The sequence below is a fragment of the Apodemus sylvaticus genome, chromosome 7, assembly GCF_947179515.1.
Source record: "Apodemus sylvaticus chromosome 7, mApoSyl1.1, whole genome shotgun sequence".
Lineage (NCBI taxonomy): Eukaryota > Metazoa > Chordata > Mammalia > Rodentia > Muridae > Apodemus > Apodemus sylvaticus.
The window spans coordinates 57,199,392-57,226,350 of record NC_067478.1 but is presented as its reverse complement, the minus strand read 5'-3'; the positions used below and the strand labels follow the sequence as shown (position 1 = coordinate 57,226,350).

General features: G+C 37.1%; 1 protein-coding gene across 9 annotated transcripts in view; it reads right to left on the bottom strand.

The window, feature by feature from the left end:
• The window catches only part of Tcf12 (transcription factor 12), a 286,268-nt gene that overhangs the window by 19,343 nt on the left and 239,966 nt on the right, over nucleotides 1-26,959 (bottom strand). For 4 of the 9 annotated variants that reach the window (XM_052187848.1, XM_052187850.1, XM_052187855.1 and 1 more), the window contains 8 exons: nucleotides 17,052-17,157; nucleotides 15,527-15,666; nucleotides 14,978-15,122; nucleotides 14,601-14,665; nucleotides 8,104-8,182; nucleotides 2,511-2,584; nucleotides 1,426-1,497; nucleotides 485-691 (listed from right to left, as the gene is read on the bottom strand). In XM_052187848.1, the coding sequence (XP_052043808.1) occupies nucleotides 485-691; nucleotides 1,426-1,497; nucleotides 2,511-2,584; nucleotides 8,104-8,182; nucleotides 14,601-14,665; nucleotides 14,978-15,122; nucleotides 15,527-15,666; nucleotides 17,052-17,157 (888 nt within the window). The remainder of the gene's footprint in view (nucleotides 1-484; nucleotides 692-1,425; nucleotides 1,498-2,510; nucleotides 2,585-8,103; nucleotides 8,183-14,600; nucleotides 14,666-14,977; nucleotides 15,123-15,526; nucleotides 15,667-17,051; nucleotides 17,158-26,959) is intronic. The other 5 variants (XM_052187851.1, XM_052187853.1, XM_052187857.1 and 2 more) reach the window with 3 other exon arrangements.

Here is a 26,959-nt window from a genome sequence, read left to right as displayed (position 1 = left end):
GTGCTCTACCATTGAGCTACATCTCCAGCCTCCTCTTTACTTTGAAATAGTGTCCCACAAGTTCCCCACACTGAACTTCAACTTGCTCTTCTCCTGAATGAGCCTCTGGAATAGCTGAGATGACAGGCCTGTGACATGGCGGAGCCTGTAAAACTCTATCCTCCTTCACACACTATGCTATTCACCCTTCCTATTTGCTACCCAAGGCATACACTGGCATGCCAGTGATTATACATCAGGAAAAAGGACCTGGCTGAAGCCAACGATCTCTGTACTAAAGTTTCTTCTTTTTGTATGTGGCCACAGTGGAATTTGACAGGCTAAATAGTAGCCAATGACTCTACTGAAGACGATAAGGAAAACTTAATGGGCTCTTTTTAACTTTCCATTCAAAAGATGTCCCCCCTTCTAACTCATTTCTCCAAAATTTCATGAAAAAAAGTTAGGATAACAGGGATTATTACATAAGATGACCATGATTTACCATTGAAGTTGATCGACTATTTGTAACAAGGCTTGATCCTCCATAGTTTGAATTGAGGTTTCCAATTGGTGTATTATGGGATGGTCCCAACAAACTGTGTATATCACTGTGGGTAGTAGGCAGACTGGTAGAAGGTCCAACTGCATGGTTCCGTAGCACGTGGATAGCATCATCCAGCCTGTCTAAACGATCTTCCATTCGAGACTGCTGTAAACAACATGGGGGAGGGAAGGAGTTACCAGCAGTGTATCCATTCAGTTTACTAAGCTGTTACATCTTCTATTCAGGGATATATAAAAGGTAGCAAGTGCAATGCAGTATCAACTAATTTCAAAAACCAACTACCTGAACTTCAAATCAACAACAAAAAGGCAGCTCTTTTCAGACAATGATGAATTTTCAAAGCTGCAGATACAAGTCACTGCTTTAGAAGACGAATTTACCAATCTATCACGAGGTTATTTCTTTTAGCTTCTATAATACATGAAGTCTTCCATGTCAATAATCAATTACAGCTGATAGAAAGGGAAAAACTGTACAATGGTCTCTGAAAGATGTCAATTTGGGGAAAGGCACTCAAATCTATTTAGTTTAAGTTTTAGGTGAGTTGAACACACCTATCTTCAATGGTGTACACATCCAGATAAGCTCTTTAACAAAACTGAAGGAAAGACATCTACTACTCATGGGTCACACATGCTTTATACACAAACACATTAGAATTTTGGAAACCAAAAGCACATGCCAGTACAGCTCTAAAAGAAAGTCATTATAAACAAGACAAAAGTCTACTTCTACACACTGCTACAAGAGCTGCAATGCTCATTGTTGGACTTTTTAAAAAGACGCTGGAGTCTGTACAGCTTGATAATTTTAAATGAATAAAGGACGTATAAGTAATTTAAACACACAAAAAAGGCACCATCTAAATGAAATAGTACCTCACAGACATCCTTTAAGAAGGACATTGCATCTTGCAAATGCTCGTGAAGTTGCTGCTCAACTCGATTTTTCTGGCAAAGTCAAGACAGAACAGGAGGCAAAGCACAGGTTAAGATTAACTCCACAGAGTCAAGGAAGCAGCTGATGTGCTTGCTGGCATAATCTGTTAGTAAAGTGAAGGTGGAGATCTGCAGGATCTACTTGTACTGAGTTCTGAAAAGGTTGAAATTTAATAGGGACTCACAAGGTTAGCATCTAAACAGCACACAATGCTTGGGTTTCCTTGCAAAATATGTGAGAAGGCAACATTCCCTCAACTTAAAATATTTTGTTAGGCACAGAAAAAGAGTGTTTCTGTTTGGAACATAGAATTACTGAACGATAATGTGACTTAGAATTTCACCAGATCACACTCATTTGCTTATCTTTTATTATATTTTGGGTTTGTGTCTGGGTTATAAAGGTAAACACACCAAAGCAACAGTAGTAAACATTCTATCACAAATTCCTGGAGTCCTAGAACCAAGAAAGCTCTCCTACTGTCCTATTTGTCTGGCAAGCAATGCTGTACTTGTGTGATTTGTACATTTTTATTACAAGAAAATATCAGAAATACTTCAGTAATAATAATACATTAATGTAAATTTCTAATATAAATATAATAAACATCATTATGAAACAATGGATTTGATTTTAAGTGTCTTTTTTGGGTAAATTTCCTCTTACATATAAACATTGACAGTATAGAAAGATTAAACCATATTTTTCAAAGAAACAAAAATCCTTCATACTCCTTTAATTCCAGGTGCCTGGATAAATCTAATATCCCAAAAAGCAGATGGCAATAAGGATACCCAAAATGTCATATTGTCTTCTAAATCAGGTCATCTGGTAGCAAAGAATTCATGTGTAATGCTAACCTACTGCTTCTTCACTGTTACATAAGATTCAGTAACAAAACCACTACCAATAACAGCAATAACAGCAGCAGCAGCAGAAGCAGCAGCAACAACAACAACAAAACCCTTCTGTACTATAAAGCAAAATTCTATAACACCTGTAAAGAACAATGGAATGTTCTTACCAGGGAGTGAAGTGAGTTTTCATAGCTTGGGGATGAAGGAGCTTGCCCTCCAGTTCTAGGCCACTGACTGGTACCTGTTAAACCAAAAAGCATTCACATGTATGGATTAACTCTGTGTCATAGTAACATTAAGGAAAGGGAAAGATACTTAGTAATCGAAAATAATGAAAACCCTGTTTATGCTTCAGCATAATATTAGCATCTTCTAAGCATAAAACATTGGACAATTCTTATTATTAATATGCCAATTCAGTAAATTGAGTAAACAGGAACAAAACCTGTAAAACATAGCTTCATGCTTATATATTCTTTAGACTTTGTCTACACACATGTACACCTCTGAAAATGTACATCCTTTAAAAAATGTTTGCTTTCCCACTATGGCTTTACAGTTTTTGATAAATGATGACATTAATATTATCTCTTTCTCTGTACCATAATTTTGCTTAACTACCCACATCTCATAACTGGCTTTTTTTTTTTTTTCATTTGAGACAGGATCTCACTATGTAGCCTTGGGTGTCCTGAAACCCACAACATAGATCCACCTGCCTCTACCTCCCAAGTGCTGGGATTAAAGGTATATGCCACCATGCTCTGGCTCAAATGAGTAGCAATGCTATCGTGATTACTGCTACAATAACTGCTATAATAGCCAATAACTGTTTTTTCCTTTGGGGAGTACATTTCCAAATGAAGTAGCATTTTTCAACTAAAAGAGTATACATATGTTCATGTGCACCTTCTGATAGTGCACAGATGAAGCAGTTTTAAAGGCTAAAATAAAATGCATTGGGTGCACCAGCTAAAAAATTTTAGGTAAGGAGTTATCATAAGCTAAAGACCTCAAATTATTGAAACAAAAAATAATTTCAATCATTTTGGCCCAATCTTCTTCCAACACCTTATGTGATTAGTCTGTGACAGGAGTCAGATCATCATATCAGGTGTTCTGAAATGTTTGAAGACAGTCTGCAGGCACACAAACACTTTGCAAAGCAGGCAGTTTCTGTGGTTCCTCATGAGCTTAGCTTTGAGGATGCAGAGGGAATCATTGCATCATTCACATGAGAAATCTGCATCCAGAAGACTGTATGTGCATGTTGGGAACTGTGCCAAGAGTTCAAACATGTTAGGTAAATGTTCTATCACTCATTAACTATATTCCCTAGCTATTTTTAGATAGTGATATAAACAAACCACACAAATATCTACTTCTAAAATATCACCCATTTAATTATATATTAAAAACTACACACACTTAAACTTTGTTGTTGGTATTATTGCTATTGACTGGGCTATCTACATTATTAGTTTTTATTATTATTGCTGCTGCTGCTGTTTTTGTTATAAACTGGGCTATCCACTGTTACAACACAAGGTTAAAGTAGAATATTAGCAAGGCTAAATCAGTGACAGATATCTCATTAAACGTCATACAAAATCTGAGCTACACTTCATGATCAAAGGTTCTATAACTATACTTGTAACCTATTTTATGTTGTTGGACACAAATGGGATAACGTACAGTTATACAAGACAGAGCTAGCTCAGAAATTACCACCATTATCTGGTAAAATTGAGAGTACAGGCATTTAGTGGAAGCTGGGGATGTAGCTTAGTGGTATAATGCTTGCCTTGAAAGTGCCAAGGCCCTGTGTTTGATCTCTATTACAGATATAGAAAAAAAAAATAAAAGAAACAATCACCTTTATCTTAATCTGTCTTATAAAGATGATCTTAAGAGTTATGAAAGTGTGTCACCAAGCTAAATGTCTTTCTTGGGATGGAACATTAATACCATCTCCTTCTGTGTATAGATTCATAATGCAATAATAATAATGATGATGATGATGATGATGATAATAATATAGTAAGGATATAAAAATCTTGGAAGTTTTGGAGTACTGATTCCTAATTAGCTATGAATGAGACCTCTGAGTGGGGGTGGGAATCAGATTCTAGACACAGACCATAATGTTAGCTAGCATACATCTGATACTAGATGAGTTGTAGCTTCATTTCTTTGTAAAATTAGCATGATGGCAAAATATACAGGTTAAATTTAGAATCATACTGGTGCCTCTAGCAACCAACTGTTGCACATAGGAGAATAGAGAAAATGAAGTGCAGGAGCTGGAAGTCTTGGTGTGACTTAGAATAGGCTGTCTTCCCCGCCTGAGCACATCACTTTATGTTTGGTGGTGAAAATGTCCACAAGGAGACCACATACTTTGTGGGAAACAATTTCTGTAACTGTCCTGTGGTTGTTTGTTTACTAACTAGCCACTCTAAAATACAGATCTTAGTTTAGAAGAATTACAGAGAATTCACTTGTTAAAATTTATTGAACACTTAAAAGAAGAAGCAAGCTAGGTAGTGACTAGGGTTAGAGCTGAATTATTTCTGGGAGTGATGTCAATTTATGCAGTGTTTCTGATCTGCTCTTACTCTCTCCAGGGCTTAGGAAGTAGAGCTGTTCATGAACTAAGAGAATGGTTACCCGTTCCGTAGAGCTCAGGTACTTCTAGACTTTAGTCCATTTATTTGTTCTCTCTCTCTTGCTTCTGAGACATTGTCTTACTATGTACCTGTGGGTGGCTTGGAACTTGCTATGTAGACCAGGCTGGCCTCAAACTCACTGAGATCCATCCTTCTGCCTCCTGAGTACTGGGACTAATTGTGTATGCAAATTGTGGCTCCAGATATTTCTCTTACTCCAGGCCCCTAATAGTTTCTCTTTGTAACTTCACCGTAAACTCACGCCTTCATGGGCCTCCACCCTACCCTACTGGAATCCTAATCCTTACCATTTACCAAAGCACACACAGTCACCCTCTCTGCACACAACTGGAAGAGGAGGGCAGGCACTTTCTAATATCTAGATCTGCACTGTGCTCTTCCCTTTGTTCTCACAAAAGCCACTTCTTATTAAATTTCACTTCATGAAACCTGTGCCCTAACCTGACCACAATTCAATGTCAGTTCTGTGGCTTTATTTTCATTGTATTTTCTCATCTCAACTGGAAACTTACTCAAGTAGGACAATATTTTACATTGGGCATGCCCACAGATGATGTACACAACATAATGTTTTGATTAAACTAACATAAACTTAGATTCAACTTTTACTGTGAGGTTCTGAGAACTGATACCTGGTTCTAACATTATAGACATTCCCCATCTATATTCCATATAAAGGTAAAGAAAGTCAAGGAATGTTCTGCTTGCCTGCCTCCCAAGCTCCCATACTGAACATATTCACCTAACATAAATGTTGTGCCACTTTCAAAACTGTAGTAGGCACAGCCATTTCTCTTTCACTTTGTTGACAAAGTCCTAAGTTTGTTCAAGGCATGAAAGGTGGGCCTGTTCTGTCCAAATGCCGTGACAGAATAATTCTATCCCAACTCTGAATAAATCCTAATTCCTAAGATAAACATGTTAGTTCTATTGCAGATGCAGGGAGTTGAGGCAGGCCCAGTGCCAGCCAATGAAACATGAGGTTCAATCTATAGGAGAGGCTTCTGGAAAAGATTTCTTAAAAGACAAGGGGAAAGGGGGGCTTTTGTCTTCTACTGGATTCAGTTTGTGGTGCCTCAAAGCTGCCAGAAGAATCTGCTAGAAGACTGAGCAGGAACTCTGATATGCAGATTTCTAGCTACCTTGCTATGGGCTTCTTGTCAAGAACAAATGCTCACAGGCCTTTAAGCCCAGCACCTGAAAGGCAGGGGCAGGCAGATCTCAGAGTGTGAGGTCATCTTGGTCTTCATTGGAAGTTCCAGCCCAGCCATTAGTACAATGCCTCAGAAGCTTCCTCATAAAAATACATAAAAATGTATGCTTCTGGTATGGAAAGTTCAGGAGGAAGATTAGGTGGATTTATTCAAGAGTGACAGCCATGAAGCTGCTTGTGGTTGTTGCCTGTGGGTCTATGCTCACAGACCCCATGATGAATCTGACTGTTGGCTGTACACAGGAAACAGGGCTAACTGGAGATGACCCACTCATTTCAGATAACAGATCAAGGTCACATAAGGTACAAAGCAATCTTCACAGCCAGGAGCTCCTGTTTGCTGTTTCCTTTTGACTTCGAATGTTTATCACCTAGTGCTTTTCCTATCACTCTATCTCTGCTCTTTCATGGTGTGGGTATTCACGTAAACAAGGGAAGTAGAGACAAGCACACTAGACAGACACAGGAGATGTGCCTTTATAAATCCTCTAATTTGGTGTTTCACCACATCATGGGAAAATCGTTCTCTATGACTGCTGAATTCAAAGGAGGTTCAACAACATACAATCAGCAGTCTACATTTTGATTTGTTACCTGAGTTACAGGAAAAAGAGTATCATCAGCTAAGCCTCACTTAACAATGGAGGAGACTCAGACTTGATTTACCATTCTCAGTGTCACTCATGCCTTCTTAGAGGCTGAGATCCCAGCTCCTCTCCCATGATTAGTAAGTACAGTTAAAGGAAGTCAGGTCATAGAACAAAGTGTAAAAACAGGCTGTGGCAAAATTATGCTGAGGATTTTGGTAAAAGAGTACCAAGACAGTGAGCAGGGCTAAGTTCCATCACCCCCTCTGTAACTTCAGCCTGTTACACAACAACTCAAAGTCAATGGGTCTTTCATCATCTCGCCTCTGTGGGCAACAGCTGCTTAGCATTTACTAGACAGCTGAAGCTATGATGTCTAAAACAGTGGCACAGCCTGCTACCAGCCGGAAGCAGCTGCTGCAGCTCAGCATGTCCATCCTGGAATGTGGCAGAGTAGAGACACAGGGCTAACACAAAGCACAGGTGACAGCAAAAGCTGTGACTTCAAGAACCCCAGCACAAGGCGGGATCTAACTGTGGCCAGACCAGGAAGCAGAGCTGCTACTGAGGCTGACTGGTGAGGCAGGGATGTGCTGACCACACTCACTTGTCTAGGAACATCTCTCTTTTCAAAACAAACATTTTCTTCAGCAAGCTCAACCCCTCCATAGTTGCTTAGAAAAAGATCGGTAAAATTTTAAGATTATTACTTGAGAGATATTTTATATCACTTTAATTTAATCCTAATAAATATTATCACTTATAATTATAGTATCTCAACGAATTTATTCCACAGGATAGTTCTAGAACTTATAAAAATTAATGTTAAAAATCGGGAGAAAGGGAAAAAAATGAATCTCTCAGGAAGCTCCAGCATTATCATCCCCTGATAAGTTTCCATATAAAAAATGTGAAATAATGACCTAGTAGTCAAAGGCTTTTGTTTGTTTGTTTTAAATCAGGGTTTCTTGGTATAGTCCCGGCTGTCCTGGAACCAGGGTGGGCCTCAAAAGTAGAGATCTGCCTGCCTTCACCTAAGATTAAAGGCATGTGTCACCATCACCCAGCTACAACAACTGTTACTGGAAGCCACCACAGATTATTTAAAAACCTAGGAAGATACATATAAGTAATTCAAGATGAGCAAATCAAACTATATAAAGGTCAGAATATTCTTCATAATTTAAATAGGATTTTATTGAAAATTTGTTGACTCAGAAATCTTTCAAGTAGAAGACTTACACATGTTATGAATAACAGAGAAACCCACCTGTGAGAGGTGAAGGAGATCCCACTGGTGTTGATGGGTTTGACGGAAAACTACTGCTTGTGTGGTCAGGAGAATAAATCTAACCGGAAAATAAGAGATATATATGCATCAGAATACAATAGCAGCAAAAACACAAACCCGATCATGGTGCTGTTTTGTAATCAGTCTCAGCCATACCACCCAAGGCTCACAGTGACAACACTTCATCAAACTGTTTTGTAACTAGAGACCAAAGGAGCTTCAGTTTTTAAACTAGGACAAAAATTTACATAATTTCAAATGTGAAAGGAATAACACAATAACACACATATCTATTTCTCTCTCTCTTTCTTCTTTTAAAGACAGGGTTTCCCAAGATATCTAATTAAAAAAAAAATATTGTGGTTGGAAAGTTTCTAATTACTAGCAGAAAATCAATATGTGAGGTTGAATATGGCTACCCCTCTGCAATCAGCAGTACTTGAGAGACAAAGGCAAAAGGATCACAAGTTCAAAGCCAGTCTAGGCTAAACAGCAAGCTATCAGCTGTGGAGAATTGTCCCCACACCTGTGACTAGTAGTTGGAAGGCAGAGCTGAAATTGTAACTTTAAGGTCAATCTGGGCTATATATTCAGTGCCAGATCTGCTCATACTGAGATGAGTCTTTATACCTCAAAATAAAACAACCTATAATAAAAATAAAATATCTGAAAAGTAGACCATATTTAAAGAATATATTAAGTAATATAAGAATGATAATCTCACAAAAATATTTTTTAAAAAAAGATGGGGTCTTTTAGGTTGTTTTGTTCTAGGTATTTTGAGTCAGGGTCTATGTTAGCAATCAGGATCCTGACAGGCTGAATTTGTGATCCTTTGTGATCCGTTTGACTGGAGTTGTAGTATGTCTTACCAAGCCTGGCCTTTATGCATTAAAATGGTCACTAAGCCTGGCATAGTACTGTACAACTTTAATCTTAGTACTTGGAGGTAGAGGCAGGTGGAATCTCTGTGAGTTCAAGGCAAGCCTGGTCTGCATAACAAATTCCAGGACAGCCTAGGTTACACATAAAGACCCTGTCTTAGAAGATTCCACCTCCTCCAGTCTGTCCCTCCTCCCCGCACCCCCTCCCCCAAAAACCCCAAACAAAAAGTAAATCCAAAATTTAAAACCAACCAAACAAAAAGTCTTTGAAAAGATGGGCAGTGGTGGCACATGCCTTTAATCCCAGCACTTGGGAGGCAGAGGCAGATGAATCTTGGGAGTTTTGAGGTCAGTTTGGTCTACAGAGTTAAGTTTCGGGATAGGACAGCCAGGGCTATCCAAGCTACCCTGTCTGGAAGTGAGGGAGGGCAGGAGAAAAAGGAAGGGAGGGTATGGGAGCGTGTGAGTGTGTGTGTGTGTGCCTTTGAAAAAGCTTATGTTCTCCTTTCTAAAAAGCTAACCAAAGAAGATATAATAGTTACCCCTTAGTCCTTTAAAAAATTACTTGTCTGATTTAGCTCCAACAATTGTATATTGTGAAAATTAAACTTTCAAAGGACACTAAAACTTTTACAAACATGTCAACATCTTTATCATTGTCAATCACTGTTTCTTATTTTCAGGAATCAAATGTACCTTTTATGAGCAACCAGTGCTCACTTATAAAGTATGTAATACAACACTGATGAGAGAGGAACAGATAAGTGAGAAAATATCCACAAAACCAACCACACTCACGGATTAGCTTGCATTGCCAGCCATTACTCTTCACTGTGAGAATTAACAGGGAAAGCATTGGAGAGACATTCTCCACAGCAGCCTGCCGCTCTGCTCCTCTGTGCTTCTGTCTCTACTCTCAAAGAATTGCCTAGTCACTGTGTGCTAATAACGATGTGGAATGGTAGGAATGAAGACCTATGCTAGGAATTATCACTGGATAATTTACACTGGTAAACCGAGGCCTCAGGTTTACCTATGTTCCATCACTTCTACTCTCTAGTCCCCTTAAAGATTTCTCCAGAGACCTAAGCACCCTTTTCTTCTCTAGTTGCGGCAGTTTAATGTGTGGTGATGACATTCTTATTTTCACACATCCTGTGAATGAGTCCTGAACTGACTCGCACGGGTCTCTTGCCTCACCCTGGCTGCTGACTTCTCCACCGGGACGGGCTAAGTAGGTTACATCTGAACTTTGAGTCAGTACTCTGCTTCCTATCCTTTTTACCTTTTCTCTTTTATTCTTTATTTTGGCTTGTGCTCCCCCTTTTCTTTGCCCACCCCCCACTCTTCTCTCTGTACACACCAATATTCACAATTCTCAGTTTCTGGGCTAAGTACTCATCATTCTCACACAGCTTTAAATCTGTGTATGCATGTGTGTGGAGGCCAGAGGGCAATCTCAGGTGGTGTTCCTCAGGAGTTGTCCACCTTATTTTTGAGAGAGGATTTCTCATTGGCCTGACTCTCTCTCTGGCTGGCCAAGCCCTGGGGATCCATTTGTCTGTTTTCACAGTGTTGGGATTTTAATAAGTGATAAACTGCATGTGAAATTTGCTATAATAATTATCAGTAAAAAGATTCTTTAAATAATAGAATTTACCTTAGTATTTAGGTAATGGGGATCATAAAACAAACAAGAAAATGAAAGAGCTTGTTATAGATGAGTTCACTCCAAATCCACAATATGGCATACACTTTGAGAACAATTATGTCTTAAGGTTCTGTGATTGCTGAGAATTAGTGTTAATGTTCTAGGCTATGTGTATTTCACACATAGGCAGGCACAGGCTTTCTAGAGTGTGAATGGACTGCCAATTCTTCAGCTCTGCCCTTTTGATGAAGCAATCCCTAAGTATGTCAAATGCTGGTTAGACTTCCTTTACGTGGGAGAAAACAGAGTTTACACTTTTTACTCTCATGTGAATAGAGCACATGTATGGAAGGAAGAGTAGCCCAGCACTACGGGTACACAGAAGCCTTTCTGGTGGCAGACCACCTCACCAGCCTGTATCTTTGCAGGCTCATTCCATTGCCAAAACAATTGAATTGCATTATTTCATAAAATCATGATTTCTTTAGAAATCCTATATACCAGTTTTTTTTTTTTTTTTGGCAAAGACCATTCTTAATGAAGACTTCTTTCTCTATTTTCTGATCTTAAGTGACTCCAATATTGGTGTTTAAAGAAGAAAGTCATGTTAAAAATGGAGGTGGTAGTGGCTTAAGAGTTTGGGGCAGGAACAAAGTCAGAGCTCATTTTACATGCAGCCCACAGGCACTCATAGTTAAATGGCCAATGATGAATAACTCCCAGTACCTTCTGCCAGACCTAAACGGTAATATTCCTCATTTTACTGCAACAAATGAGGCTCCTCCTCCTATCAGTCATGGTCTATTCCAATCAGTAGGGTGCCAATAAAGCCAGAGGCTAATGAAAAGAGCTTCAGACAAAAAGAAACAATGGAGAGCTCCAGGCCTAACCCTGGAACTGAGAGCCCAAAGTTTTAAACACTGAAGCTTTTGGACATTTCAGTTAATCTTTATTATGCTAATGTTATTGAGTCTAAGGAACAAAGAAACTTATTTCATGAATTACTTCTAAACGTCAACTTCCCTGGATTCTCTTTTCTTTTGTTAGAGACTACTGACCATTTAACTATCTAGATTAAAACACACACACTCTCCCTCTCTTCTTCCCTCCCTGGCTCATAGAAATCAAAACATAAATTATCACAAAGAAGTCTGATATAATCAACAAAGTTAAACAGTCTTCTCGTTTGATCTCTTCTAAATTAAAGACTGAATGTTTTGATATGGTATTAGGCACTGAAATAAACCAGATGTTTCTTCCTCCATATAACTCTCCATGGGCACAGTCTTAAAGGGTGATTGTCTGGCAAATGTTCAGGGACACACAGATTTTTCCTTTCCTTCTATCTACCCACGTCTATTATCTAAACTAGTGCACAATCCACAGGGCTTTGGGGACTTTGTGTAAATACCTTCATGTACAATTCTCTTTCTTGCTATCCTGAGATTAAGACCACAATTATCCAGGCTTAAACCTAAAATAAAAGAACCTTTGCAAACGCATTATCTGGCCTTACATGTTTAATCACGCAGCATTCTGCATGTTCTTTAAAACCTAAACTGAAGAACAAAGGTTGTACCCTCTGGTGTTTCACACATGAAAGACCTTCTAAGACAACTAGGGAACTAGAATTAACTTCTAATTACAACAGTGGTATTTTCCCATCAAAAATAGATGCTATTATATTAGAGATACCATGTTCTAAATATTTATAATACTTAACATGAAATTCTGATATGCATTCAGATTCTTACATGTAACCCTCCTTAAGTTTCATCCTCTCATTTCTCCTAGTTCTTCCATGTACATAGAGAATTGTACATGAAGGTATTTACACAAACTCACTGTTTTTGTTTTTTAGTATATTTTAAAAACTAAGCATTATTAATGAGAATGTGTGTCTGTAAGGAAAGCTGAAGAAACAATGCTGTTGGAGAAGTAGGGGGAGGCTGAAGGGACAGGAAATGTGCACATGAGGGTCTGCAGTGAGGGAGCAGATGGAATGTATCACCCTCAGCTATGACAGAAATGATTTATGGAATGACCTGGCTGTTCCCGCTTAGTAACAACACAGGATGACAGAGATGAGTTTCCATGACGACCAAAGCCCACCCACTAGCCTGATTAAACATTTCTTCCTGGCTTCCACTCATAGTAAATTTGGACTTTTTCTCTAAATGCCATCCTAGTTTGTCTAGCATGCTGTTCATAATATGGAAGGAAAATCAAGGATGTCAGAGTAACTAAAGGAAGCTTGAAGGACCACTGAGAACATTACAAAGTCCTGTCTGCCAGACTGTACTTTCTTTACATATATTTTCCTCAGAAAAACAAAATGACTCCCAAATGGAGGTTTTATTTTTAAAATGTGTTTAATATTAAGAGTCAAATGCTACTTGTCCCTTTATATGCGAATGAACTATCTGCTATTGGACCTTTTAAGACAGGCAGGCTGAACATGGCATGACAATCAAATACCCAAGAAAATGTTTTCTTACACAAGAAGTTTTCTTCAGTGAAAAAAAAAATAGGTAGGGACAACTCTCTTTATCTTGCACACCTCTAAGATAGTCCCTATAGCACAACTTCGCAGACACAAAGCAGTGGAGAAGGGCAGTCTGAGGCAAGTTCCATGGGGTTCTATTGCATATGAGCTCTACCCTTACTAGATAGTGATCTCGAGGGCAAACTACTTAAATCTTTTGAGCTCAAGTCACTTAACCTTTAAATCTCAATTCTCCCACATATAATGTTGGGATGATGCCAACCTTACAGGGTTTTCTTGAGAATTAAACAAAACAGGACACAAAAATGCTTACTGTAGTGTTGAGCAACTAGAACACACTCAGACCACAGTTGATCATTTCTATGGGTTTGTACCACCACCATTATTACGTATGTTCCAGATTAATTCCAGCAAACATTTACTAGGCTCCACTGTGTGCAGGACTCCACTATGTGGTAGAAGAGTTTGACTTGGCTTCATTTCTCAAAAAAACCCCCTCATACTTAACAGCTACAGAGAAAGGTTTATTTACTCAAACAATACATAAAGAGGTTTCTTTCTTCAAGAGCTCAACAGCTGCTCACTTCCAGTCACATATCAGAGTTCTGCTTTCTGTATCAACAGCAAATATTTAAGAAAGTTCACTGCATTTCAGACAAAATATAATTCTAAGAGACATACTGCTCAAGAAAAAAATTTAATAAAAAACTTTACAAGGCAAAAAGCATAAATTTGAATTTCAAGAATTAGGTTTAAATCTTAATAGATAATTAATAAATACCCTTCTCTCCTTTTTGGCCTTAGCATTCCAAACTAATTGTAACATTTTAAGAGTCAGATATAATAAACTTTAATTGTTGTTCTTATTGTTTTGATGTGATAAAGATTAGCTTTACTATATTATAAAATATCTTTGAATCAGTTTCATTCATTTTAGCACAAGTTTTTCACTGGTTCTGAGACCAACACCCTGGTTTTTGAGTGAACCAGCTGTAGCTAATTGTTTTTGCCTTAAAAAAAATCCTAAAATATAAATAAAAGTAATTCCTATCTTATTAAAGCCCTTGCTAAGGCATTTCCTTCATATATGAGAACTTGGATTTTCTTTCTTGGTTCTTCTTAATTTACTTGAGTGGGCCACTAAGTATTTAATACACATATTTCCCCAAATTCTTCTTTCTTTTATCTGTGTTTGTTCCACTCAAATGAAGACATATTTAAATGAAGCCACAAATACAGATTTTGTAAGTATGGAAAAGGGAGGTGCTATCATGAACTAATTAATGATATCTATTAATATAAATAAAAACAGCTCTTCAATGGATAATAATGCTGAAAGTGTTGTAACTATGGCATTTACTACTTCAAGATCTAAACCTTAGTCCGTGAGTTCAGAATCCACTCAGTAGAATGAATGTGTAAACCCAATACTTACAGATGCCAAGGCCTTCCCAAGTGCATCACCCGTCTGTGAGCTTCCAGCCGCATTCGCTCTGGTTCCTGGATGGTTCAAATAGGTAAACAAATCATGGAGCAGCAGGAATGCTACTTCTTTTCTTAAGCATGTACCTATTACTTCAAGGGTACCCTGGCTTACAACCTCACACATCACAGTGAATCAGGAAACACTCTTTATGTTCTGTATTTAACAATCTATAAAAATAAAAATGAGTTCCTTACTGGTTTTTAGATTAATGGAACTTAATGATTAATTATCTTTTATCTTTATACTAAATACTAAAATTTTTATTGAACAATATGGATTTCACCAAAACTCTAAGATTAGGAAATATTCCTAACGCAGAAGCTCACCTAGGATGCTATCTGATCCATTGATGGGAGGAGTATGTGAGGCGGCAACATATGGTGAGCTGCTGGTGCTCCCACGGTGGAAGCTGGACATTGGCGGAAGACTTGTGTTTATGTCTGTTGGTGACACTGAGTGTGGAGGATAACTCTAGGAAAAGGGGAAAAGAGACATGATTGTACCACATGTGTTCTGAAGCCTGGGGATACGGCTTCGTGTAGAGCACTTGCCTAGCATGATGATGGTTTGAGCTCTTAGCTGCATGTTGCTCTTGCAATTGCTCTTTTCCCTGCTCTCCCTCCCCCTATATAATACAAATAATGAATAAAAAGCATGTATTTTCTGAATATATGAATGCACGCTAGACAACCTGTATAAATGGTTAAAATGAGCAAGACCCATGACTAAGTTAGCACCTAGTGTGGTAGGGTAGCCATACTGAAAAAAGCCATTGTAATCGAAGCCTATAAAAATTTCAATGTTCAGGAGTTTTGGCACAATCAATTTTTATACAAAGAGAAACACTTTCAGACAAATCTTATCTGATAGCCTACCAAGCGGTCATGAGAATGAAGGCTGCCATAGCTACTGGACTGCGACATGTGGGAAGTGGAGGTCCCCAGAATTCCACCAAAACCAGGCTGGCTCATCCCATTTGATGAACTCCAAAGGTCAGAAGAACTGTGGGTCCCATCTAAGATGAAAAGAAAAACAAATACAAAGTTTTCCTAGCCAGAATTTTTCTTTTGTTTATATACACAAAAATTTAAAAAAGTACAATGATGCATGTTTCAACCGTCCAGTTACTGCAATCTAGAACCGTCTAGAAAAGTTAACTCAATGAGAATGCCTAGATGAGCCCAGCTGAGGCATGTCTGTGAGGGCTTTTCTTAATTGGGTTAATGGAATGTTAAGGTACCATTTTGTTGTTCATCCCTTGAACTACTGTAAGAGTGAGAAAGTGATCTGGGCGTGTGGGCACACTCACTTCCCTCTACCCTGGACCACCATGTGGTGCCACAGTCTGTTTACATTTCAACCACCTGACTTACCCTGCTGTGATGAACTGCCACCCTTCTCTAGGGTGCTTTATCACAGCGACAGAAACAAAACCCATACTTGAAGATATTATTCCCCCCCCCCCCTTAACCTAATATTCTATCAAGGTTTCTTTCCCTCCCAGCTCCCAAATTACTATTTTTAAAAAAGTAACTTTTATAGTAAGAAAAAAATCAGCTCAAACTGTAATATAACCCAAGTCATTATAACCCAAGTATATATCTTCAAAAGACTATTTCATACCAAGAAAGTTTTAATAAATACTTCAAGTCTGGGGACAAGTTGTATTTAATTTTTTTATTAGATGTTCTACCAAAGGTCTTAACCCATAATAGGCAACACACATCATATCAGACATTCTGAAAATGTGGAATAGAGAGGTTTCTCCCATAGCAAGCCTATGTAAAAAGTGACTACATTATAGAGTGAAGCTTCAGAGATGTCAGCAGTGACTTCACACCCACAACACAGTCAAGAAACCATTCACATAACGATGGACTGCTCCCACATAAATACTTCCCACAACCAAACAAAATGATGTGTTAGACATGAATTAGAGGAAATGTAACACCTCTTCTCTCAACATGTCTCACTCAATTTTCAATATTTACTCTTTCTGTTGGTAATACTATGTGTGATATAGAACTGGTACGCAAACCAGAAACCAGCATTGCTTCTAGCTTTCATCATTTAAAATTCTAAAACAAACCATGGCAGCTTTATTCATTTTTCCCCAATCAGTAGTTAGATGACCAATCCAAAGATTTGCTGGATAATTTAACTAAATTAAAATTAGCAATGAATGCCCCTAAAATACTATATGGCTAAATTTTAACTGGTTCCAGAAAAAAATAAAACCAAAACTAAAACAAAACAAAACAAAAAAACAACAATAAAAAAAAAAACACTTAGAAAAGCACTGTCTGGATTTTTGCACAGATACCCCTTTTTTTTCTCATATTGTAATACTGGCACACTGACAGCTCTGGCTGGCTCTAACAACTGTCTGATAGTGCTTACCTTGCATAAAGAAAGTGCTAGCGAACATACTGGTTGGTGGCTTGGGCGATGGGTAACTAGGAGATTCACGGTTGAAATCATCAGAATTTGGGGATGGTGCATATACCTTAAAACAAAACAGGATAATTAATTAAAATGTATTACTTACATAAAATGAGATTTATGTTCCACAAAGAACGTAAGAAGATCTATCTTATCTCTATTAGTACATATCACAAACAGAAAAAAAAAACTTAGGAAATCAAAGCAAATTCTGCTGAAAGGTCTTATTCTTAAATTTCAGGTACACTTCCAAGTCCACCATATTTTTGAGAAAAAGATTATTTAATTGTTAGGGCTGTAATAATTTCCTTTAGTGAACATTTGCTTCAGATAAGGAAACTATGAATATTTTGAACTATCAAGTGGCCAACATTCACAATCCTTAGGAAAACTAAATGGGCATCCAAATAAAATATAATTGTAGCATTCTCAGGACTACTGAACCTTAGAAGAAAACCAAAAACAACAACAACAACAAAATAACAAGTAAAGTTATGTATGAAGCCTGGCACAGTGGCTAATGCATGTGCTCCCAGTAACTAGGAGGATGGAGGCCTTCCATGTCAACCTTGTCGACGGAGTGAGACTGTCTTAACATGAATCTGCCAATAGAATGTCTTATAAGAAAGCCATCAATGGACTGTAAAAGTACACCAGAAGCAAGAAAGAAGGGAAATCTAAGTTAATCTTAGCAACATAAGAAATAAATTTTGCATTTCTTGTAAACAGATTAAAATTCATCAAATAGTGAAGTATTTGGTACAGGTATCTTGTGAACACAAACTGTAAAAGAATGGGTTATTTCCTAAACTACAAAACGCTGAAAATTAGTTAATAACTGTTTGGAAGTCATTAAACAACTTTAGCCAGACTGGCTAAAATGAATTTGCATGCCTCCGTTTTAAGCAGAGCTCAGAAATTTGAATTTTCAATCAATTTAGCTTACACACTATCATGCTTTTAAAATAAGTTTGTATAATTTAATTTTAATTGAAGCTGATTGCAAATAAATTTACATCAAATGAAATATGATGGACATGAAAAAAAAAAGAAATAAATTTTGTGTCAGGAAAATGGGGAGGGGGAGAGGGTGGTAAGCAGGGGAGTGGGAATGGGATGGGGTTTTTTTTGGAGGGGTAACAAGGAAAGGGGATAACATTTGACATGTAAATAAAGCAAATATCTAATAAAAAAGAAATTAATTTTGTTTTAATTTGTTAGGAGTATATCTATTACATTTCACTATAAAACAAAATTTAAATTTCTCTTAGAGAAAATTAGCATTATCATTATGAAGACATAAAAAACATACATATTGTTTGGTCATTGAGAATTTCTGCAAGTATATAGAAGAAACTTAGCAACAGTTACATCTTAGAAGTAGGAAAAAAGACTTTTAGTATATGACATGTTTTAGCTTTCCACAGCAGTATGGGAAAGAGCCGGGATTCAAAGCACACAGCTTATTGGCAGAGCCTAGCAAGCAAGGCCCTGGGGGGTTGGTACTGGTTCTTACACTGAGGTTACATGAGAGCAACTAAAAAAAATTACAAAAATTATTAATTATATATTCACAAATACCAAAAATTTATTCTTTTTGAAAGGTATTAACCATACAGATTCCCAAATGACTCATCTGTAAGGTGTTCCATCCTGTGCCTCAAAGGGGAAGATGAGATGAGGTAATATCTATAATCAGATGTTTATCACGGTGCTTCTGAAAATGCAGTTAAGTAGCCAGTAAAAGCTAACATAGTATATTCTTACCACCCCAACAACAGGCAGCGCACTGTTCTGTATTGCTCTGGTCAGTTTCTAATGACATCTGTCACATGTTTTGTGATAGTTGACTTTACTCATAGGAGCACAGCCTATTGTACATAAAAGAAACATATACCTGTGGTCCCTGAAAAGTCTGGGAGAAGCTATGTTCTTAGAAATTATTCACAAGGTCTTGACAGAGAGTGTGACACATGTATGTATTTAAATGTAATTTTCTAGTTTAAAATCTATTTCATAAAAGATTGTATTAGGGGGCTGAAGATGATGGCTCAGTAGTCAAAAAGCAAGGAACCCAGTTTGTCCCCAGCAGTCACATGGAGGTTCATAACGATCCATAATTCCAATTCCAGAGGATGCGATACCCTCTTCTGGCTTCCATGGGCAATATGCATGAAGGTGATGAACAAATGTTTATACAGTCAAAATACCCATACACATAAAATAAAACAAAAATAATTGAAGAGGTATTAAAAAAAAAAGACCATGCTAGATTTAGGTAAGTGTGTGTGTGTATTAAGTTTTTCAGGAAAAGAATCTAACTATATTCTTTTTCTTAAGTTACTTTTCAAAGCCTGGCATGGTGGTTCACATCTGTCATCTTAAGACTTGGGAGGCTGAAACAGGAGGACTTCCATAAATTCTAGGTTAGCTTTAGCTACATAGCGAATTCCAGCCTACTTTGGCTATAGAGTGAGATCCATTTTAAATAAGTAAATCAGCAAGCAAACAAACAAACCTAACAAGTTTCAGTCCTTAATCTTAGCATAACTGGATATCCTTTGCCCTTCTGTATATGGAACTCACCAAAACAAGGTAAATTTCTAAACAGAGAGTAAGCCTCTAGTCTTTGCTAGAAATACACACCAGAATCAAATGTAGAAGACAGTATCAAAACATGCCTTTCATTACAAACCTGCTCTTACTACACATATTGTCAGAAATAAGTCTCTATTTCAATTCTACTTAATAAAATTCTATTCAAGTTATAGCCCAAAATATAATGTGAACCCTACGCCTGAGCATTAGAAAAAAAAAAAATTCCAGTTTTTTTTTTCCCTTTTTTCCTGAGACAGAGTTTCTTTGTATAGCCCTGGCTGTCTTGGAACTCAGAAATCTCCCTGCCTCTGTGCTGGGATTAAAAGCATGCATCACCACCGCCTGGCTAACTCCAGTCTTGATGTGTCACTTCATGCAACATAAAGATGTATATTATTTATCATCTTAAATTTCAAAATAATTCACTGATTTATAATTGTCTTTGGTACCTTCAGCTCCTTGCATGCCAGATACAATGTTCTTATGATTTAAAACTTTTTATAAGTTTGCTTTTATGACAACAACAAAGAGTAATATCTATTTTGATTCACAAACTTCTGCTAAATTAAGAGTCATGGCTATCATATCAATGAGGAAACAAAGGTAAGTAAAACAAATCAGAGGAAAACATATACATACTGACCTGCACATACAGGCTCTGAAGGGGAGTGGGAAAATGAGGGTGAGACCTCATATTTAAGGCAACTTATTTTTGTTTTTTTTGTTTTTTGAAGAGAAAAATCTTTGTACACAGATTTTGGAAATAAAAGCTTTACAAGATAAAGCTGGACAGAATGGCACACAGCTTTAATCCCAGTGCTGAGTGTGAGGCCAGCCTGGTCCACAGACCAAGTTCCAGAACATCCAGGGACATACAGAGAAACTTTGCCTTGAAAAAACAAACAAACAAACAAAAAACCTCAAACACCCCCGTAAAAGAAGACCTTACAAATTAAGATGGTAAATAAAACTCTAAGCATCTTTATTGTTTACACACTAGTACAAGTTCAGGTTTTCATGACAAAACAGTTTGCACTCTGTGACTCTCAGGCCCTTGGGCACCATTCTAACTTTGCTTTGGTATCTCAGTCATGGCTTGCAAAACACAGATGCAGAGCTATGGACAAGCAGTTGTGCCAGTCTCAGTTCAGATCAAAGCACAACTGATGTGGTCAGGGAGTTTATTAGCTCCAGATGTGGGAAACAGTCAGCCAATTCTGCAAAAAGAGCAAGTCTTCCCTCATCACAATCAGTACTGGCTACAAATTAAAACCAGGCAGCTTATGTCATCCAATCACCTGTACACAGATGCCAATTTTTTTCATTCTAGTTAATGATACATTTAAATCTCAAGGATGATTCTGTAGCACAACAAACAATCTTAAAATTAAGAGACTTACACTTTAAGATGATTAAAATCTACCAAGAGTCAAACTCTTTTAAAGATATTAGAGGAAAAGATAACTAGATCTCAAGATGTTCTATTTAATTTCTAGATAGGAATTTGCTTAGAGTTCCATCTTCAGTTTCAGAAAGTCAGGCACAGCAAGCTATTGCAGAAATGCCATTCTGTCTTTAAGGAAGGTGTAAAGGCACTGTTTGTGGTATCTGTTCAATAGATACTTCTAAGACCACAACTGAAATTACACCATACTTCTTTTCCACCATCTGGTTGAAAAGAACAAACTCTTAACAATATCTTCAATGTTTTTACACCGTGCAACCCAGGGTAATTAAAAAAAAAAAAAAGACAGTGCAGCACAGTTCAAGTATACTTATAGTAGTGACTATGCAATTACATTTAGAATATTTTACGCCATGAAACCAACTGTAGCAAAACTGGCAAAGACAGATTCCTCCTGACCTTGGATGCTTCAGTTTAGGCATATGAATGACCTCAAATGTGGTGCAGAGAACTCTGGAACTCTAAAGGTTGGCATTGTGCACTACATTTTTCAATGCACCCTTTTTGTAATTAATATTGGGAACAGCACTGTACAATGAGGAAGTATAATGAGCGAGGTTATTACTGGGAAAAGATGCAACACACACACACACACACACACACACACACACACACACACACACACGCACACGCACACACACACAAATCAGAAGTTTTAGATAGGTCCATATTCTGATGGCTGATACTCTGAATAGCTCAAAAGACAAGGAGGGGAGGCTTTAATTTAGGGAGAGTGACTATTACTTACAGGGCCCTTCCCCAGAACAAAAGAAGACCTTCCGGTGATAAGAAAATGCTGTCCTATGTGCCATGCACTGCAGTAGCCATTATCCAGTGGCCACCTGAGATGTAGACAGTACAAAGAAGAACTGAAATTTTAATTTCATTTTCTTAAACTGCAACACATGGCTAACAGTCTTTTACCCAGATGTTCAAGCCTACACAGAATACTTTGAAAAGTATTTTGAAATTGTATATACTCCAAGGCCTATGAAAAGCAGTCCAAATTCTTAAAACATTTTGAAAATTGTCACCTAATTTGGAGTAAAGAAACATGGATGTCTGGGTGTGTGGCTAAGTGGTAGGGTACTTGCCTAAGCATGCCTGAGGCCTAGGTGGCACAGATACGTGCAGGGTACAGAGAAGAACTATATACATTTTCCTGAACATTCTATGAGTAGAGTTCTATCAGCCCTTTTTGTTAGAATGGTTTGAATAACAATTCTCTTTAAGCTTCCATCAGTATAGTCAATATCATTAAAAACTTTAAAATATGCTATCATAAACCACTAATACGTGAATAGTCTAGACTAGTAACAGAAATTATCTTCAGTACAATTTACGACTTCTAAAAAGTATAAAATTAAAATAATTATTTTGTTAATTTATCACTACTTTTAAAATAAAAACATCATATTCAGAAATATTGAGTTATCTTGATGGCTTATGACTATGTAGTAAACAATACAAATTTTATAATCTAAGAAAACATAAAATCTAAAAACGAGAAAGAAAGTCCAAATCAACAGAAAAAGGAAAATCCCAACCTAACCGAAGCCATTCGTAAGCCTCGGGGAGTAGGATGCAAAACATCCTACTTATGCCGTACTCTAGGATGAAGGGGAAACATGAGGCAATTCTTAGACAAACTGGCTTTTCCATTAAGTTACTGCTGATTAACTTACATAAGTTAATACAATAGTACATAACAAAGAAGTTTCCATTTTCCAATTTCTAAGATCTGAATTTTGTAAGAAGAGACCATTAAAGAGTAAATAAAATTTTGGCATTAAAAATTATATTCCAACAAGTGCCAGACAGTAAAGGACATGACACAGCTCTGAAAATACATATTCTTCTAACTACTTTGGGTTCAGTATTTGTGCATATATGCATCTACATATACTCTAGGATACATACAAACAAACAAAGAAACAAACAAAGAAACCTTTAATTGATTTGTGAAGACTGAAATTCAGGTCTTCCTACTCTCCTTCAAAGTTCCTACTCTCTAATCAAAGTTAAATATGACCTCAAAGGAAACTATATAAAAATGTTAAAGTGAATTTATGAGTGACAGTTTAATTGGATTTGACAAATACCTTAATGTTTTTAGTATTCTTATATAACATTAAGATGGTAAATTTTGCAATAAAGTCCAATCTGTTAGTAGAGTTTTTATGGTAACTTCAATTTAGCACCCAAGACTTAGATTGTTCACTCAAGTTGCACCAGTGCCACGCCCAGAGCATTAGGAAGCAAAGTGAAGGAAGCACAGGGACAGTCAGATCCACTTAAGGTCTTCCTCCTCTGCCAGCCAGCTGCTGAGGCACACTGAGCTTCTGGAAGTGGGAGAAATGTGCTTAACTTTCTAAGTTTCCCCTCTCTTTCCACCAAATCTCCAGAGACATGTCTAGGTTGTAGAAACTTGTAAAAACTTTCTTCTCTAAGATCACTGGTATTTAGTTTTCAGCGCTTTGGAACAAAGGTTTGCTGGTATTGTTTTTTTGCTTCTTTTTCAAGACAGGGTTTCTTTGTGTAGCCCTAGCTGTCTAGGAGCTTACTTTGTAGACCAGGTTGGCCTCAAAATCCAAGATCCACCTGCCTCTGCCTCCAGAGTGCTGGTATTAAAGCACCACCGCCTGACCCGGAACAAACATTTTAATATTACCATTTTTAATTGTGGAAAAAAATTCCCCAAATTAAATGAGGCATAGCTTGAAAATTAATTTTAACATCATCAAGTATATTTCATTCGTCTTATATCTGCAACTGTTTTTCGAATAGTCACATTTTTTTCTTCAGAAAACAGCTTTTTAAAAGAACAGCTTGGGCCTTACTTTCAAAGTTAATATACTGAACGTGTGTATCACCTTTAAGTCATCCATGTGAAAAATATTACTAGATGAGTGAAAGCCCCTGGTCTCTTTTCAATACATTCATGGGCAGGTGGGAAGGAATGTTTACTTATGCCAAAAACATGAGTAAAGCGGCTGAGGACAACAACCTTTTCTAACAAGGCCTATGGTTTTAATTCAGAGATATCTGCAATGAATTAGAACAAAGAAAAAAAATAAGAAAAATCCAACTTCCTTAAGTTTATATAGTATAGTCTTAGTCCCATGCCTCTAATTTATGCAAATATCCTTATCATTCAATGCCTTCAGCATAACTTGTTCAGAGAATTTTTGCATGACTCCATGCTTCCTATCATAAAAATGTTACACTTAATATGCCAGGCCCACAGATGGTCTACACATTTGAATTTATTATATGTTCTTCTCTCATAGTAACTAATACTAAGTCCTCCAAAAGAACAGACTTTAATTTCATATACTTTTAAGTGTGTGTGTGTGTGTCTTGCACACATGTGCGTGCACTTGCTTTTATTGATGGTCATTAAAAATTTCATTTGAAAAATAAGTCATAATAATTTACAATGTAAGAGTTCATTGTTATTCTAGTTCTTGTGAAGAAACACAGTAGTATATGGGCGCAGAAAGGCCAAACCATGGCTAAACTAATTTTTAATATGATGAATTATATTAGAAAAGGGAACCAGACAGTTTAAGTTCTCATATTTTTAACATCTCTAACAGTTAACAGGTGTCTTATACAAAAATTGAAAATTCCTGCTTAACTGGGCTGAAGATAGATATCACTAGAAAAGTGTTTGCCACCCATGTTTGAGGCTCTGGGTTCTATCTCCAGTCATACATGGACAGAGATAGAGACAGAGACACACATACAGTCAGATAGACACAGAGACATATAGCTACACACACATACATGCACATGCCACATGTAGCCCGAGAAACCACACCCATAAGAATTAGGACAATTGGCTTTACGATCAGACATTCAATGTATCTGTAAAGGTGCACTAGTGTCTTCCCTGTTCCATCTGCTATGCAATACAGACACAAGTGACACAAGCACTCACTGAGTTCACTGTGGAGACAAATTTACTTGCATGACATAAAGGAAAAGACTTATCCTGGAGAAGAAATTAGACTCAAACTCAGAATTTACTATCTAGGTGGATTTAAACAAATTACTTCAAGCCTCTGAATCTCAATTGTTCTTACTTATGAAGCTCATAGTATCGAAGACAGCTTTCTGAAAGGAGTCAGACATAGCTTTTTATGGCCTGGAGTGGCCCCTGCAATAGTGTTGGTTTCTATCTTTTCTTACCCAGATTCTAAAGAAGTTCAGCATTCAGAAGGTGATTGCAAGCTTAAATTCAAAACATTGGCTTTTGTCCTGTTTTTCACTGGCTAAAATAACTAGAAAGTTTGAGGTATCTTTGGTTCATGGTACCTTGAACCATTTAACCAACTAAATAATGATAATAAAAAATAATAAAAATGGCTACTCGGATTATAGACCGGCTGAAATGCCAGTCTTAATGTTCTTGCCAGGCTATATTTTTGCTTGAAGAACATCATTTGTGTCAGTAAGAGGACTAAATGCAAGTTAAATTCTTAAAAATGTAGCCTCAGACATTTACTATTCCCTGATATTTTTTTAAAATTTTAAAAAAGCATAATGTTCAGGAATAGTTCTATTTCCCCAATTTATCATGAAGATTAATACTTTACAGTGCACTGCAGAGTATAGTCACACAAGTGACACAGGACATCTGTTTTCAAACAGTGGAAAAACAGAGTTAACATTTCTGGTTCTTCTGCAAATACACATTAACTGTTATTTTTCCCAAAATTATAACACTAACCACACATTCTTGGTAATACAAGGTTCTTCCTCTCTGGCTAATCTCACTTTTCCTAGCATCTGACTTGGCTTATGAAAAGATCTTAAACCAATCAGGTACATGGAACAAAACTGAAAACTTAAAATCAAATGCTGAAAAAGAAAAGGCACTGTGCTTCAGACTAGGACTGCTCAGTGTTTCCTGCTATGCCATGTAAATGATGAAACCAATGGGAATGTACTAGCATGTAAAATACTAATGTTCTATATATCATCTTAAATCAATAAAATACAACTAACCAAAAACCTAAACTTAACTCGTTTACCACCAAAATTACATAAAAATCCATTACTCATGTGAAGAAGTGTATTTCATTTTAGAGTCAAAATATTAATAGTTTTACTTTTTACATGAAAACTTGATAGGCTAACACTTTCTAATAGATACCATGATGATGCATTCCCATGCATTTTAGAAAGCATAATTACACACTTAATAGTGCTCTTACTGAAGAAAACTGAAGATATTAATTAGGAATGCTTCTCATAATTTCAATAAAATTCTTGTAATTAGTAGAGAATAACCATGTATAAACCAGTAAGAAGTATAGATTCTCAGGACACAGGACTGAGATAATGTATGATTGCCTCATATATTTTTGAAGAACATATAGGTCATCTTTGATCTATGGTAGGCACAGGGCTATCAATTTTCAAGCTATACATCTCTACTATACCAGCTATGCCATGTATCATAAACTTGGAATGCTTCCTATTATCAAAAGTGTCCCACTGCCCCTCAGTGCAGAACAAAGAGATGCCTGTGGAAGAGTGACCTGAGTACAGTCTTATGCACAGGGATCTTGGAAGTACATGTCACTGAATTTACATGTGTGCATGCTCACACATCTACATATCATTTTCAAACAGACTTCTTTCAACTGGAATTGAACATAATTTTTTTTTATTTTATGCTTTTTTTACATTTGAAAGGCAGATGACAAGGAAACTATTATCGAGAAAGTAATGTGGCTTGCCCACTCAAATCTACTTCTCACAAGCTCCAAAGGGCTTGACTACAGGAAGCTTG